The 17,000-nt window shown below is 41.9% G+C and overlaps 1 protein-coding gene across 5 annotated transcripts in view; it reads right to left on the bottom strand.

Annotated features, from left to right (window-relative positions):
• Nucleotides 1–336: 336 nt before the first annotated feature.
• The window catches only part of sbf1 (SET binding factor 1), a 168,578-nt gene continuing 151,914 nt past the window's right edge, over nt 337–17,000 (bottom strand). For all 5 annotated transcript variants that reach the window (XM_060842780.1, XM_060842781.1, XM_060842782.1 and 2 more), the window contains 8 exons: nt 16,505–16,631; nt 15,727–15,857; nt 14,786–15,019; nt 14,369–14,476; nt 11,340–11,554; nt 8,794–8,881; nt 5,558–5,689; nt 337–5,467 (listed from right to left, as the gene is read on the bottom strand). In XM_060842780.1, coding sequence (XP_060698763.1) covers nt 5,369–5,467; nt 5,558–5,689; nt 8,794–8,881; nt 11,340–11,554; nt 14,369–14,476; nt 14,786–15,019; nt 15,727–15,857; nt 16,505–16,631 — 1,134 coding nt within the window. In that variant the 3' untranslated portion in view covers nt 337–5,368. The remainder of the gene's footprint in view (nt 5,468–5,557; nt 5,690–8,793; nt 8,882–11,339; nt 11,555–14,368; nt 14,477–14,785; nt 15,020–15,726; nt 15,858–16,504; nt 16,632–17,000) is intronic.

Raw genomic sequence — 17,000 nt, 5'->3', positions numbered from 1 at the left:
ACAACTATTATGCATACTTCTCTCAGTGGAGTGTCAAACTGAATTATGATGAAGTTACTGCTAGGCTCTCTCTCTCTCTCTCTCTCTCTCTCTCTGCCCCCTCTCCCCAGCACAAGATCAAGGACATTGCTTAAAAATGAATTATCTTTGTATCTTAACACTTGATCAACCTAACAGGAAAATTACCAGGTCATTATCATGTAATCAAAGTGCTTCATAAAAGTCTTCATTTAAACTGGTGTGGTGAAACTTGAGCAACTTTTTTATCAGACAAGAATGCTAACTAACCCATGATCTGAGGTTCCAAAAGTAGTAATTTAATATTTTATTAAATTTCAGTTCTCTTTGTCTAAGCACAATACAGGATTCTGTATGGAGACCACAATGTTCAGACTAAGAAATCCCAAACTCTACATGGTTATTTTATTTTACAATCTGAACTTATTCATCTTTATACAGGAATTGAGACTATGTACAAAGAATTATCTTCATATTTAAAATAAAAACATTTTCAAAGTTAAAAGCTTGGCAAAAGTAAAATGGACTTTAATGTGGGAAGAAACAAACGTTGTCATTTTTCAAATGAAACCGCTCTGAACAAAGGATTTTAGAAATCCAAAATGAAAGGCTCAATTTACCACAATTTCTGCAAACAAAACAAGAAATTGCTTTGCCTGCCCTACCTTCTGTCTGTCAGATCCCTGAAATCATACTCACATTGGACAAGGACCCAGCAATGATCACTAGGATCACCAGTTGTGTACTCCGTTTTCTGCATTGGTCAAGTAGCTGCAGTTCTCTCTGAATGTTATCAGTAAACTCCATGGAAAGGGAGCTACAGGCAGAATTTTTCTGACTCATGAAAAGGGAAGGAAGTTACTTAGAACCACATTTGTTCAAATAATCCTCAGTTTTTCTGCCACTGGGGATGCTCCCCATTCAGATAATCTGGGCATGATTAAAGCCATGCATTTTGAGGAAATGTCGATTGTACTTGAGAGAAACCAAGGTTGGAGGTTGCAAGAGGAAAATATTACATTATTGATAGCTCCTCCATAAAGTGGCTGATCATTATTACAAAGTAGTGAACCTTATAGCATGTCATTGTTATTAGATTCATAATTGGCCTCAACCATTTTAGCGTCTGACATCATTCTACCATATACTGTACAACAATCATGGAAACTAGATAGGTTCATGTAAATGCTGGGTATATTGCCCTTTCACACCAGGATTGGAGTCTCGATCCTGCCTGGTCTCTCCCCTCAGCCTCCCATACAGATCTTAAACAAAATGGGAATCTTAAGTCCAGTACCAGCTGGGCATTGTTCACATTTTTTTTACAATAACCAAGATAGACTCAAAAAACTGACATTTGAAACAATAATGTGACACTAGGGCAGATTGAGCGTCGTTGGAAATCTCAGCTGAAGTATGTCATTCAAAGACTGTGGAATAAGTACTATTTTGCAAGTAGCCTGCATTGAACCTGACCTGGGAATGTTTGTTGGGACAGTGTAGCAAGAGTTTTATTTCATACCTAACCTAACAATGGTCCTGGATAGGCTGGATGGTGTCACTGGAATAAAATGCATTCCCTCCCACTGAATCATAGAATCCCTACAGTATGGAGGCAGGCCATTTGACCCATTGAGTCCACACTGACCCTCAGAAGAGCAAACCAACGAGATCAAACCCCCTACCCAATCCCTGTAACCCTACATTTCCCATAGCTAAACAACCTAACTTGCGCATCCCTTGACACTACGGACAATTTAGCATGACCAATCCATCTAACCTGCACATCTTTGGACTGTGGAAGGAAACCACAGACACGGGGAGAATGTGCAAACTCCACACAGACAGTTGCCCAAGGATGGAATCAAAGCCGGGTCCCTGGTGCTGTCAGACAGCAGTGCTAACCACAGTCACCGTGCCACCCACTGAGAAACATTTAATGCAAAAGAAATGCTTTACCAGTGATATTTAGTGGGAAAAGTATTTACCACAAAATAGTGGAACTCAGGGTCTTTCTCCATGTTAGGTATCCACTGTACTGACCTACAGGCGCACACACAGGCTGTTAAGGAAGGGCTAGTTTGAAAGCCTCGAGTTGCTCTGACCCTATCATTTAATGAAGGTGTTGGGTATAGGGGTAGATTTGGAAGTCTTGTGAATTCCAGCAAAAATGTAAATGCTTGGAAATACACTTCAGCTCTGAATGTACTCCCCTTAGCAACTTTATATGTGGTGATTCTGTTCTATCGCTGAACAAATGCTTAGTTTATTTAAGCAACACAAATCATAAACAGTTCAAATAGCAAATTGCTCTGCAATAAGTTTGAGCAAATGCACCTGCCTTCATTCCACATCCCAGTCTCTTCAATAAAGTGGGGCAGCCACTTTCTTTGGTTGACAATTATCACGCAGGATAATGTACATCCCCAGCAAGAATGTGGATCAGAGGAGTAAATGCTGATTTGAGGCTAGAATTTGATTTTGAGAGATCTAGGAGCCAAGAATGGTGCATAGTTGCCTCACGTGCAGCAGATTCATTAGGTCATTTCACAAAAGAGCAGCAAGCACAGGAGCACAGAAAATAGCACAAAAGATTGGTAGACCCACAGTTACTAAAAGCTGGTACAGTCTATATGAAACATCCAGTGCAGTAGCAGTGAGTGAAAGAAGGCCTAAGACAAGCATCCTCTTGAGCACAATCTGCTGAGGCCCATTTACATCAAGCAAAGTGGCACTTTCATGCGATCCAGCCAGAAGAGAGATTTCATTCTCACTTTGCTCAGCTCTTTTAAGCTACTGAATTCATTCAAAAACAAAATTTTTTTAAAAATCCTTTTTGATCAGAAAATGTCCTTGTCTACATGCTCCACATCAGAAAGATTAAACATTCGGCTGAAGTTTAAAGGCAATGCATTTCTGCAATGAGATCAGCAAAAATACATCCCAAACATGACAGGATCTGAAATAATGAGGCCCCTCAATACCATCTGACTTTCTCCTCACGGCCAGTTTGGATACTTAGACACGTTTAAGGATAAATCTTAGCAGCAAACAGCCGGAAAATGAGTATATGCAACAGAATTTGATCAGGGATCTGACAACACAGGGACTAAAGGCAACAATGCAAAATTCAGGACACTGTAAAATAGGACAGTGAAACAGAAAAAGTACGAGCTGCAAAATTTACAGCAAGTGTTCAAGACAATCAAGGACCAAGGGCGATTTTGACAGACAGTGAACAAATGACAACAAGATAAAGCATGAGCTGGTGAAATAGATTCTAGCAATATTTTTAAATTGGCAACCACAATATTAACACTAAACAACAGGATAAGCTGTCGTCATTGTTTGCAACCAGAAACCATACACTGAGTTAACCCAACATATCTGAATCCAATCTTGACCCCTCAGTCAGAGTCACATGAGCAAATGCCCAACAATTTGAATTCATCCATAAACATGGACTTTTGCGCTTGGGACAGATTTGTTCTGAGAGACATACGATTTTGCATGCCAAAGATGTGACTAAGTTCTACGTATTGTAGTGTGGGATGGAGATGATTATCTCTCGAACATCCTCCCGTCCCTCTAAACTTGAACCTCTGGAATTAGTGCAAGTCTCTTCGCCGTGTTGCTCTAGCACCCTGCAGCTGTCCAAGACTGAGCAGACATGCTTATGAAGTCCTAACTTCAGTGTATTGGTGATGGATATAATATAGAGACACCCCTCAGTGCACCACTGGCTCAAGTACATTGCTTTTGTTCAAATAGATAACAAATACATGTGGATACACAACAATTTGTAAATATCATCTGACTTGTACACCAATATCTAGGAAGCTGTTGCATAAATAGAACAAGGATTAAACTATGTACAGCTGTACAGCACTAACAGCAGAATCAAAGAAACAACACTGTTAAAATAACCTCTCAGCTGTGTTGTTTCTGTGCAGCTGCCCATGAGGGCTGGAGGACACCACCCCTACTCCTGCTCAGTTACTCCTCCTTGCCTTCCTTCTCAATGTGACGCAACGGAAGGTAAGTTGGGAGTCAGCAGTCTGGTAAAAGATATGGGTCAGACCAACCCCACTATACATATCCAGCACAGCTGTTTTTGTAAACACAGTGAGCATATACCACCTGCCAAGCCCTACCCCTTACTGCATAAGTTAACATAGAACTAAACACACAAACACATCCCTCATTGTCCTACTACTGCCCTTACAGTTTGAAGGGTTCTAGTCATTTTAAAAGAACATTAACACTCTCATTGAGAGCTGCTCAGTGAACAAACACACACAACTGTGTACCTTTAACCATCTCTTGTTCACAAGTGCAAAAGGCTGCCATTTTCCTTGACAAAATTGGCCACAGACTGTTACAGCAGCACTGACCCACTGAAATTAGACCTGAGCAAAAATTATTCCCCAGCAAAAAAATATTCCCATATCGACTTGTAAACAGCAGGCTGGCCTTACTTGTTAGCCTATTTTATCCTGTAAAGAATTCCTTTCAAGGAGAGAGCCTTTACACATTCTCCTGTACAGCGATGCCTTGATTCCCACTGCGGGACTGCAGTTTCACTGCATCTACGACTTTCTCACTTATTTAGCCTGATTCTCTTGTTGCCCTCCTCGGATTCTTTACTAACAAAGTTGCAGCATCACATGACAGGCCAGAGGTTACAAGACATCTCAAAAGATCTATAACAGAGGCAGTGAAATTAAATAGTGGTTGATCCACATCCTTTTCCCAGGAATAGGCAATTAATCTGATGGATGTTACTCAAGCTCTGCTGGAACTTCTAAACTGTTTGAGCCAAAGGGATTTTTAGGCTTGAGTATTTCAGCTATGGGTTGTTGATCGAGAATATCAGCTCTTATCTCAGGAATATGGCCATAGAAGATTCTATTCAAAATGGCAATGGAGTCCAACACACAAATTAGTTCAGAGATAAGAGCAGAGAAAACCTGGTGTGGGGGGAAAGGCCCTGAGCAAGGAAAGGTTTAAAGGTTTAATTTTTCTTCATACTTATTCTAGTTTGTAATCTTCTCTTGTATTGGTGTGTGCAATATGCTCTCTCCCTCTCTCCAAACATGCTGATTCAAATGGAATATCCCCAACAAATACACACATCCATCAATGCTGGGTATGGGGTAGCAAGAGATTTAAACACAATCCTCCCTCATTGCCTCTGGACTCTGTAAATGGATGGCTGAGAAATTACAAGTTTCCATAATACTCTGGTTCTTGTATTTTTGATACAACAATTGTTGTCCATAGTGACAGAGATCCAGACGATGAACTCCATACCCAGCTGTGCACAGGCAATGGCTGCAATACATGGTGCTCACGCATCGGACAGACAGCTCTGTATTTTATCAATCCACTGCTGGGCACTCTGGCTGTCTTGGGCACAGAAATTGTAAACTCTTTTTGTTGTCTTCAGCTACGAAATAAAATATTTTGCAAGTCAGTTTTAGTCTGCAAACAGCTCATTATTGAAAAATTTGAAACTCTGTTGCTGACAGAGACTCACATCAAAGAAGGCTTTTTCCTCAATGTTTTTAGGGGCTCCCATTACTGCTGCTCCCAGAGTAACAGATTCCACTTCAGTGAGGTCAACGATCCCCTTCACATCTGTGTCCGATTTACTTTCGTAATATCTCAACTGCAAAAGAAAGCAGAGGAAATCTGGAATGTTTCAGTCTAGCAGTACAGCACAAAATTTTTTTCTTCTTTTCACATCATCATCACTCTTCTACTGAATCTCAGGAGACACGCCAAACGAGTTGCAGTTAGTGCAGCTGATCCTCTCCAACCTTTCCGCTCCTATGCTTATTTCACACCATTGCCATTATCCTTCCAATCTAGGACCCACCCTGTCATCCCTGGCTCCACAGCCCAGCCCTCAGGTCTTGGCCTTGCATAACCCCATTCGAGGACAGGGATTCCAAAAACAGAGACAGGTGCAGCACAGGAAAGTACTCTGTAGGCTGCAACTGACAGCAACAGCTGAGGGCATAATCTCCGCAAGTCCCATTCTCAGGAAAAGTCATATTGACAGCAGGTTAAAGAGAAAGGGGTTGCGTGTGATGTAAGGTGTGTGATTTACTTACATTTTTAGCATAATTTATTTTAACAGTTGGATTTGAGCCACTGGCATGTGGATTTTAGTTTGCATGTGAAGAGGTTTAGTGATCAACTAAGTATTTCTGCAGCCCAGAGAGATTTCTTTAAGGCAGTCTGAGAGAATAGTTCTTGGAGATTACTGGGAAATTGTTTACAAGTAAGCCAAGAAAATCATGATACATTAGACTTTCAGCTTATAAGATTGATTTTTGTTTATTTTTGATTTTGGAAAAGTTTCTGAATGCCAAGTAGAGCAATTGCTAAAGTCTCTGAGTGTAAAATAGTTTTTCCTGATAAGATTAGAACTGTTTAAAAAACAGTTACCTCAGAGTAAAGAGTTCAGTTCAGAATTACAGGCTAGAGATGTCTTTGATTACAATCCTGAAGGGTGGATTTGAAACTGAGGACAGCGAAGATCAATTGTATGAAGACTTAAGGAAGAAGCTATTAGATTCTCCAGTCCAGGATTGAAGGCACCGTTTGATAGAGAAGGGAGTTCTCGCAGGTGTGAGTACTGTAATTTTTTTTTGTTCACTCATGGGAGGTGGGCTTTGCTAGCTGGCCAGTATTTATTGCCCATCCTTAGTTATCCTCCAGAAGGTGACGGGGAGCAGTCTTCTTGAGCCACTGCAATCTATACAGGTAGGCTCTCAATGCATTGAGGGATGGAAGTCCAGGAATTTTTACCCAGTAATATTGAAGGAACAGTGATATGTTGCCAAGTCAGGATGGTGAGTGGCATAGAAGGAAACTTGGAAGGTGGTGGGGTATTCCCATCTACCTGCTGTTCGAAATGGAAGTGGTGTGGGTTTGGAAGGTGCTGTCTAAGGATTTTTGGTGAATTTTTGCTGTGCATCTTGTAGCTAGTACACACTGCTGCGACTGAGCATTGGTCGAGGGGGGATTGGATGCAATGCCAATGAAGTGGGATGCTTTTTCCTGGATGCTGTCAAGTTCCCTGACTGTTATTAGAGTTGCCCCATCCAGGCATGTGGGGAGTATTCCACTACACTCCAGACTTATGCCTTGTGGATGGTGGACAAGTTTTGGAGGAGTCAGGTGGTGAGTTATTCGCCACAGTATTCCTATCCTGTGACCTACTCTTGTAGCCATTTATATGGTGAGTCCAGTTGAGTTTCTGGTCAATTGTAACTCCCAGGATGTTGACAGCAGGTGATTCAGTGATGGCAATCGCATTGAATGTCAAGGAGAAGTGGTCAGATTGTCTCTTACTGGGGATAGTCTGGCATTTGTGTGGTGACTGTTACTTGCCACTTGTCAGCCCAAGCCCGGATACTGTCCAGACCTTGTTGCATTTAAACATAGACTGCTTCAGTATCTAAAAGTCATGAATGGTGCTGAACATTGTGCAATCGTCAGCAAATCCCCGCCCATTTCTGACCTTATGAATAAGGTAAGGTCATTTGATGAAGCAGCTGAAGATGGCTGGACCTAGGACACTACCATGAGGAATTGCTGCAGAGATATCCTGGAGTTGAGGTGACTGACCTACAACAGCCACCAACTTCCTACGTGCCAGATATGACTCCAACCAGCAGAGCATTTACCCCGATTCCCACCGATTGCAAGTATGCTGGAGCTCCTTGATGCCACACACTGTCAAATGTTGTTTTGATCTCAGGGGCTGGTGATTTCAGCTCACCTCACCTCTGGAATTAAGCTCTTTTGCCCATGTTTGAACCAAGATTGTTAAAAGATCAGGAGCTGAATGGCCTTGACGATAGCCAAACTGGGTGTCACTGGGCAGATGCTGCCCGATAGTACTGTTGATGCTACCTACCATAATTTTACTGATGATCAAGATTAATGAGATGGCAATTGGCTGGGTATATTGGTCCTACTTTTTGTGAATCGGACATTCCTGGACAATTTCCACATTGTCAAGGTTCCAACTATACTGGAACAGCTTGGCTAGGTAAGTTCCAAGTTCTGGAGTACAGCTCTTCAGTACTATTGCCAGAGTGCTATCAGGATCCATAGCCTTTGCAGCATACAGTGCCTTCAACCGTTTCTTGATATCACAAGGAGTGAATTGAATTGACTGAAGTCTGGCATTTGTGATGCTGGAGAGTAAAAAAGCACTTTTGGGATTAACGGGATTGTATAAGTAGTGTTTGAAAATCTTTAAACTTGTGTTTAGATGTAAATAGTGTAGTTTATCCTATTTATTTGGATTTCGCTTGCATAATGCACTTCTGCTTTATTGGTAAAATCAAATCTGCAGCTTGGTGTTTGTATTTCAGTGAAAGACAACCTTGTTACACAGGTAAAAATGTTCATCAAGCCAGATGTCAATATTGGATCTGACTTATCCAGTAATAACATTAATTAGCATCATCATACAACTCTCCTGGATAAGGTGGAGTGCAGAATAAAAATTAAAAGAGGGCAATTTTGTGATTAAGAAAATGGAATCCTACCAAACAAAGGAAGTTTTTCATCTTATCTCTTGCATTACCTTCATCAATCCTCCTTGTTATTTCCAAGAAATCAATTAGGTTAGTCAAACGTGATTTGCATTAAACAAAACCATGTCAACTGTCCCTTGTTAACAAATTAATTCTCACTTGAAGTATTAGTTATGAAAACAGACAGAGCAGACTGTGACTGTGGCAGTGTTACCTGATGTTTGGTTTTATCGAGTACAAACCAACGTGGTTTCCAAGCTTTCAGAAAAGCACCTCTTTTATAAAGGGTTCCTTCATATGACCTGGAGACAGAATACATGCATGAGTCCAGAAAAGGACAGTGCAGAAATGGAATACTTTTTGATTTGATACAGCTAACTTTCCCTCTTTCATGAGAGCAGTTGGAAGCTTTCGCCCGTCTATGCTGTTTTGTTATCGCTGTCTTGCTCTACAAACTAATTATACATCTTTTGGAAAAAAAGACTGTACAGAGACCATATCATTACATACTTAAGGCCAGGCTCAAGTTATTGAGATCAGACAATGCATATGAACCAAAACAAATGCCTGATTTTGCCCCATCTGGATTACACTAGCCTATTAATTTCTTTTTATCCATGGAATGTGGCCATAGCAGAGTGGGTGAGCATTTATTGCCTATTTTTAATTGCCTAACTTATAATCCATATGTTCACCATTAGGCTAGCTTTTAATTCCAGGGTTTTATTGAATCCGAAGTTCACCACCTCCCATTATCGGATTCCAACTTATGTTATTGCCTTCTCATTAACAATACTTAACCCCTCAATGCTGTAATCTATTTACTGAAGAATATATAGCGTACCCACCAATAGTCACCTGAGCAGGCCTTTACCACCTGATCTCTCTTCATAAGACAAACCCTTCACATGCCGAATCAATCTAATGAATCTTCCTTGAAATGCCTCCAATGCAACAGCATCCCTCCTCAAGTAAGGGGACCAAAACAGTATGCAATACTCCAGGTGCGGTCTCACTAGTGCCTTGTATATTTGCAACAACACTTCCCTACATTTATACTCTATTACTTTAGCAATAAATGCCAAAATTCCATTTGTCTTCCCTATAGCCTGATGTACCTGCATTCTAGCTTTCTGTGATTCATGCAAGGGGACACACAAATTGCCTCCACACCAAAGCACTCTGAAGTTTCTCTCCATTTAGATAATAAGTTACTTTTCTACTCTTACAACAAAATGGATAACCTCTCACTTATTCACATTAAACTTCGTCTGCCAAATGTTGGCTCATGCACCTAACTGATCCACATCCATTTGTGAAGATATTTGTTACAACTCACTTTCCTACCTATTTTAGAATCGTTTGCAAGTTTGGTTACAATACCTTCTATCCCTGCATCCGAGTCATTAATACAGATTGTCAATATTTGGAGTCGTGGACCGAACCCTGAGGCACCCCACTATTATAGCTTGCCAAGCAGAAAAAGACTCTTTATCCTGACATACTACTTTCTGCTGGCCAGTCAATCCTCTATCCAAAATAATAAATTACCTTCAACTCTACGTGACCCCTGAGACCCATCTACCCACTGCAACAAACTGGCCAAGCCGTTTGGAGTTTTACACTGTTCTCTTCACAGTTTACAATTTACCCCCAAGTTTCATATTACGTGCAAACTTTTTATCATTCAGCCAGTTTTGCATCACATTGCTCCTGACTCTCCATCATCTAGGACTTTCCTCTGTTGTGTGGCACTACAATAAACATCTTGTGGAAATCCATGTATACCACATCAACAGCATTACCCTCAGCGAATCTGTGATGTCTTCAAAAAATAACCAGCACGTTAGTTAAACATAATGTCTCTGATTCAAAGCACTTTTTTCCCCCAAGCGAGTACTAATTCTATCCTGAACAATTGTTTCCAGAAGCGTTTTCACTACTGATTAATCTGTAATTGCTTGGGTCTCCTTATACCTTTCTTGAACAAGTCCATAAAGTTTACAATTCTCCAGTTCTGTGGCCTCACCCTTCGGAAGAATGAAAGATTGATGCCCATGTCCCTGCAATTTCAACCCTCACTTCCTTCATAATCCTTATTTCGAGATGCCGATGTTGGACTGGGGTGTACAAAGTTAAAAATCACAACACCAGGTTATAGTCCAACAGGTTTAATTGGAAGCTCACTAGCTTTCGGAGCGTCGCTCCTTCATCGGGTGATGAAGGAGCGTTGCTCCGAAAGCTAGTGTGCTTCCAATTAAACCTGGTGTTGTATGATTTTTAACTTCAAAATCCTTGGATGCATCCCATCAGTCCCAGTTTATTGTCAATTTTAAGCGCCAATAGTTTATCCAACATTTCTTCCTCACCAACTAAAACCCTTCTAATGCCAATTTCCTCTCGTGTCACAATGGCTTGGGTAGCATTTTCCGCTTTGGTAAAGACTGATGCAAAGTATTAATTTAACATTTCCGTGCAAATTTCCTTTCTGCTCCCCAATCTCTTCCTTTTTCCATTCTATTCCTAATTAAATGGCTATTGAAGATTTTGAGGCATCCTTTTATACTGATCTACAATTGGCTCCAATGGAGCCAGGACATGATGCTGCTCAAGCAAGTTAAATATTGTTTAAGTGCAGTGAAAAATCCAAACAATTTAGGAGTTAGAGATGCTGAAAGAGACCCAGAAAAGACCTGTTTGCTATCTTACCTCCCAGTTACTGTACATTCCTCACAGCTCTAATGTAGCATTAGTACCTACCTGTGTTCACTCTCTGATGTCTGAAACTGGCTGTACAAAGTGCTTGTGCTCTTTCGTCCCATAACACCACTGGAGGGAGTGGAGGTTGTGCTGCTATCTGTGTCCAGACTCAGATTCAGAGTGGATCCAACTACTGCCTCATGTAGATAAACACACTGAGACCTCTGATGGTGCGAAAGAGTTGAGGACATCAGCAAAGAACTTGAAGACAAATGCTGTACAAATAAGAAATAAAGAAATCAGAAGTAATGAAACCATAAAGTTCCTTCGCCTTATACAGCATAGGGATCACCTCAAGCCCATGCTGTGACTCTGAATTTTGAAATAATCAATTCTCTGGAACCCGTGCAGTAATCTAAGAGATCCACTGCAAAACATCACCAAAACCTCGGATAGCATATCCCAAACCCAGGACCACTTCCATCTAGAAGAACAAGGGCACACAAAATACACGGAAACACCATCACTTGCAAGTTTCCCTCCAAGCCACTCACTTACTCACTGCCTTGATTTGAAAGTGTATGACTTTTGTTGTCTACCACCTAACCAGCAGTGCAGGTGCACTGACACATAATGGACTGTGGTGGTTTAAAGTAGCAGCTCATTGCCAGTGTTCAGTGGAAATAAGGGATGGACAATAAATGCTGACCCATACAAAGACCACAACCCCTCAAATGAATTAAAAAACAGTTCTTGCACCAGTTAAAAGGTTTAACCCTTCAACTCAGCTGCAGACTTCCGCCATTTAAGATGTAAAGCATGACTGAGTGGCAGCAATTTCATAGCTGAACCAGAGATTGGAGTAGCTCTCACTGGCATTGCACTTTCAGAGGGCAAGCAGTTTGTTGTTTTGTGAGGTGGGGCTGGTAGAAGAACCTTCAGAGGGCTGCAGCATCACAATGAATAGGCAGGCAGTGGTTCAGTGCATAGGTTTGCACTGTGCTGGCAAGTGGCCTCCTGGCCAAGATGCTGGAGGTATTGTTTTTGAATTAAATGTTAAACTCAGATCCCATGGCATCAGTTTTAAGGTTACATGGCTCATTGCTGTTTGTGAGAACTTACTGACCTCAAATTTGAAACCATTACAACATTAACTACATTGCAGCTGTAATTCACTGGTTTAAGAGCACTTTGGGACGTCCTGAGATCAATAAATATTTTGAACTAGTAAAGTACTGTACTCTCTTTGATGCTGCCTACATGTGGGCAGTTACTCTCAACTTTACTATATTGTCTCAGTTTCTCATAATTAGCTCTGTTTAAATTTAAGATCCTACATCTAAGCTCTCAAATCCAACATGAAATTATAATACGATCAGTCTTCCCCAGAGGATCCTATACTGTAAGATCACTAATTAACCTTGGCTCATGGCAGAATAATATATCTAAAATAGCCTGCTCTCAATTAGTTCCATAATTTACTGTTCTGGTCATGTATGTGCCCTTCAGACACTCCAGTTTACCAGAGTCTGTGCAAGGTTGAAATATTTTATCCTATCCATTAATGATGACCAACTTGAGACTGACATTTTTTACAAACCCGACTCCCACAGCTACCTGGATTACACCTCTTTCCACCCTACCTCTTGCAAAAATGCCATCCCGTACTCCCAATTCCTCCGCCGTATCTGTTCCCAGGAGGACCAGTTCCACCACAGAACACACCAGATGGCCTCCTTTAGAGACCGCAATTTCCCTTCCCACTTGGTTAAAGATGCTCTCCAACGCATCTCGTCCACATCCCGCACCTCCGCCCTCAGACCACACCCCTCCAACCGTAACAAGGACAGAACGCCCCTGGTGCTCACCTTCCACCCTACCAACCTTCACATAAACCAAATCATCCGCCGACATTTCCACCATCTCCAAAAAGACCACACCACCAGGGATAAATTTCCCTCCCCACCCTCTCCGCCTTCCGCAAAGACCGTTCCTCCGTGACTACCTGGTCAGGTCCACGCCCACCCACAACCCACACTCCCATCCTGGCACCTTCCCCTGCCACCGTAGGAACTGTAAACCCTGCGCCCACACCACGTCCCTCACCTCTATCCAAGGCCCTAAAGGAGCCTTCCACATCCATCAAAGTTTTACCTGCACATCCACTAATATCATTTATTGTATCCGTTGCTCCCATGCGGTCTCCTCTACATTGGGGAGACTGGGCACCCCCCAGCAGAGCGCTAAAGGGAACATCTCCGGGACACCTGCACCAATCAACCACACCGCCCCGTGACCCAACATTTCAACTCCCCCTCCCACTCTGCCGAGGACATGGCGGTCCTGGGCCTCCTTCGCCGCCCCTCCCTCACCACCAGACGCCTGGAGGAAGAACGCCTCATCTTCCGCCTCGGAACACTTCAACCCCAGGGCATCAATGTGGACTTCAACAGTTTCCTCATTTCCCCTTCCCCCACCTCACCCTAGTTCCAAACTTGCAACTCATCACTGTCCCCATGACTTGTCCGGACTTGTCCTACCTGCCTATCTCCTTTTCCACCTATCCACTCCACCCTCCCCTCCTTGACCTATCACCTTCACCCCTCCCCCACTCACCTATTGTACTCTATGCTACTTTCTCCCCACCCCCCTCTAGCTTATCTCGCCACGCTTCAGGCTCACTGCCTTTATTCCTGATGAAGGGCTTTTGACCGAAACGTCGATTTTGCTGCACTTTGGATGCTGCCTAAACCGCTGTGCTCTTTCAGCACCACTAATCCAGAAAAATTTTATCCCCCATGGAAATGGGTTTTTTCTGATTGGTTACCCTGTATGGATTTTCCCAGGCGATTTGGAGACTTTCAGGGCCGGATTCACCCATTCTAATGCATGACAACTGACCTCTAGTTTTTGTGTCTTTCAAGAGTCACAGCCTCAACAACATTCTGGTACAATTCAATCATTGCCAAATCACAGCCACTGTCAAGCAAGATTTTAGCAACTCACCGTCAACTTTCAGTCAACTATGGACAGGCAATAAAACACAGTTCACATCCTGTGAACATAGTGAAGCTTATGTGCTGACTTACCCTACCCTCCTGCTTAGTCTCTGCTTGCTGGGTTGTTTTGATCTTATCCCAAGTTTCCCTCCATTTGTCTGGCACTTGGCCCAGTTCAGCCTCCAGCAACTGCATCTCCTGTTGGATGAAAGGAGAGGTGAGGAGATTCCGGGCTATCCTTTCCATGGTGAGATTTATGCTCTGATTCCAAAGTATTGCCCAATCTAATTCATGGCCTAATCCTCCCAAATGTTGGACACAAGAAGCTATCTAAAGATGTAGTTTACCAACGATCAAGCACAAGGAAAAGTGATCAGGTTCATGGCCCTTAATCCCAGATTAATGTCAAACACAAAGACAGTTGATCAGATATATAGCCCACTGCAGGTCATTCCTCAGACATTGTTCACATTTGAGTTTAAGTTGAGACTTGGGCATGAACTCTACCTCCAACAATTTGCTGATAGCATCTGGCATCGTCTTGTTTTGGTTGTCATAGCACGGCCAGACAATCTTGCGCTGTGCTTGAGCAGACATGGTATCTGCTCTTTCCCCATCATCCACTTGTTCTCGCCGATTGTATACCAGCTCCCAGTCATACGGTGGCCCTTCAGAAATGGTCTCATTAGTGTAATAATCCCAGATCTTCAGGTTGGAAATGTTAGCATATGGCCTCAGAACCTAGAGTTGAAAAGGAGGTGGGGTTTAGAAACCATTGGTGCAATTAAACTAACAGTTCATGGAGTTACAGGTCAGAGGGACAAGAGCAAGTCATTCTGCTTTTTGAGTCTCTTTTACCATTTAATTATGGTAGAACCATGACCCAATGTCACATGTCCAATTTTTCCACAGATCTTTTATGTCATCTGTGGAAAATCAATCTTAGATTTAAAATTAACTGATGGATCAATCGCTTTTTGAAGATGCAAGCTCCAAACTATTACCACCCTTCATGTTGAAAAATCATGTCTAACTTCACTCTCAAGGCCTGGCTCTGATTTTTAGATTATTTCTCTAGTCTGAGAACCTCAACCAACCGAGTTTCTCCAATCATTCTGTTTCCCTTAAACTTCATCAAAACTTAATCTTTAATCAAATTACCCCTTTTAATCTCATAAGTTTAATTAAATGAAATGTTAACACAACTAAAAGAGAATAACATAGTACTAAGGATGTGATCTAACAAAATATTCACAAAGCTATGTTTCTAATTTTCCCTTCTACCTCTCGAGATAAATTATTTTTTGTACCTCTCTGTAACATTTCAATCATCTACATTCATAGAAACAGTAATAAGATCAATGATGATTGAGGTAGTATAAACAAAAACCATTTGAAATCATGTGGTACAATGAAATCCCCACCATCTCTACAAAGCTTCTCCTCACCTCGACATCCTCAGGTGCATACAGATAGTTGAAGAAGATTGGAGTTTTCTTACTCAGTCGGTCAATATAGTCCCACACAGATCTGTGGCTGTGTTGGTTCTTCCTTTCACCTTTCTCTTCATACATCAATCCTGTTGAATACAAATCAAAACTCAAAAGTACCCTGTAAATCTGCATGTGGACTAGCCATATGGTTGCCTACAGAATAAAATGAGACGGTGGATCAAATTCTGTTCCTTCACCAATGAAATGTTGAGACACATTTAGCTAAATCTCTCAATTCTACTGCTTGCCTCTGGGATCTGGATTCAAATCAGTTCCCTGAAAAGGGAGGGGAGGGTGGTGAAAGGGGAGCCTGTTTTACTTGGGATTACTTGCTCCTCAGACTAAGTTTGAGAAAGGGTGTGTTGAATTTGATAACTAAGATTGATAAATATTTGAATCGCATCCTACCAGCAAAGAAAACCTTCTGTTTTCCCAATAGAACATTTGATATACTGAACTCCTTCAGTATATCATCCTGCACTGAATTGGGGCAGGACACGAAGGACAATGAAGTGGTGGCAGGAATAGGATCTTAGCCGACTCACCACTGTGGACCAACACAGGTCTCTGGAAAACTAAGAAAATAAATCAAAGCAATTCCCTCATTGCTGTCACCAGGACACCCTTTCATAAACACAAGCTGACATGTGCCATATATCTTCAATAAACCCACACACATCCATTCTAGTTACCAACAAAACGAACAAGACAAGCAGCTGGATGTAGTTTTTACCAAGTTCGATCCTTTCATGGTCAGAGTCCAGTAAGAAGGTTCGGAAGCGGTTAGAGACATGATGATATGCCAGGAATTTCAGATAGTACAGACTAAACTCAAACTCCATTGGAAACTGCAGATGAATCTGAAAAGGAGAGGAAGGAACAGTTAAAGGAGAAAACAATTGGCAAAGACTGAGAAAACTACCATTTGTTCACCTGGTGACAACTATTTCCGACTGAAACAGGGCTCTATAATTCAGTGACTAACAACATGGCCATGAGGGAGCCCCCACAGAGTAACCCCACAAAGAGACTTGCTCGACTTTGCCTGTGGAGACAGGGAGGTGAAGAGAAATAAAGGATGTGCAAGGGATCAAGCTTAATTGGAGACTGATTAAATAATTTGGTAAAAATCTAAAAACCACACAACACCAGGTTATAGACCAACAGGTTTATTTGGAAGTACTAGCTTTTAGAGCACTGCTCCTTCATCAGGTAGTTGCGAAGCAGGA

The sequence above is a fragment of the Hemiscyllium ocellatum genome, chromosome 23 (assembly GCF_020745735.1).
Source record: "Hemiscyllium ocellatum isolate sHemOce1 chromosome 23, sHemOce1.pat.X.cur, whole genome shotgun sequence".
Lineage (NCBI taxonomy): Eukaryota > Metazoa > Chordata > Chondrichthyes > Orectolobiformes > Hemiscylliidae > Hemiscyllium > Hemiscyllium ocellatum.
Note: the sequence above shows the minus strand (reverse complement) of the source record. Positions and strands in the feature narration are given on the sequence as shown.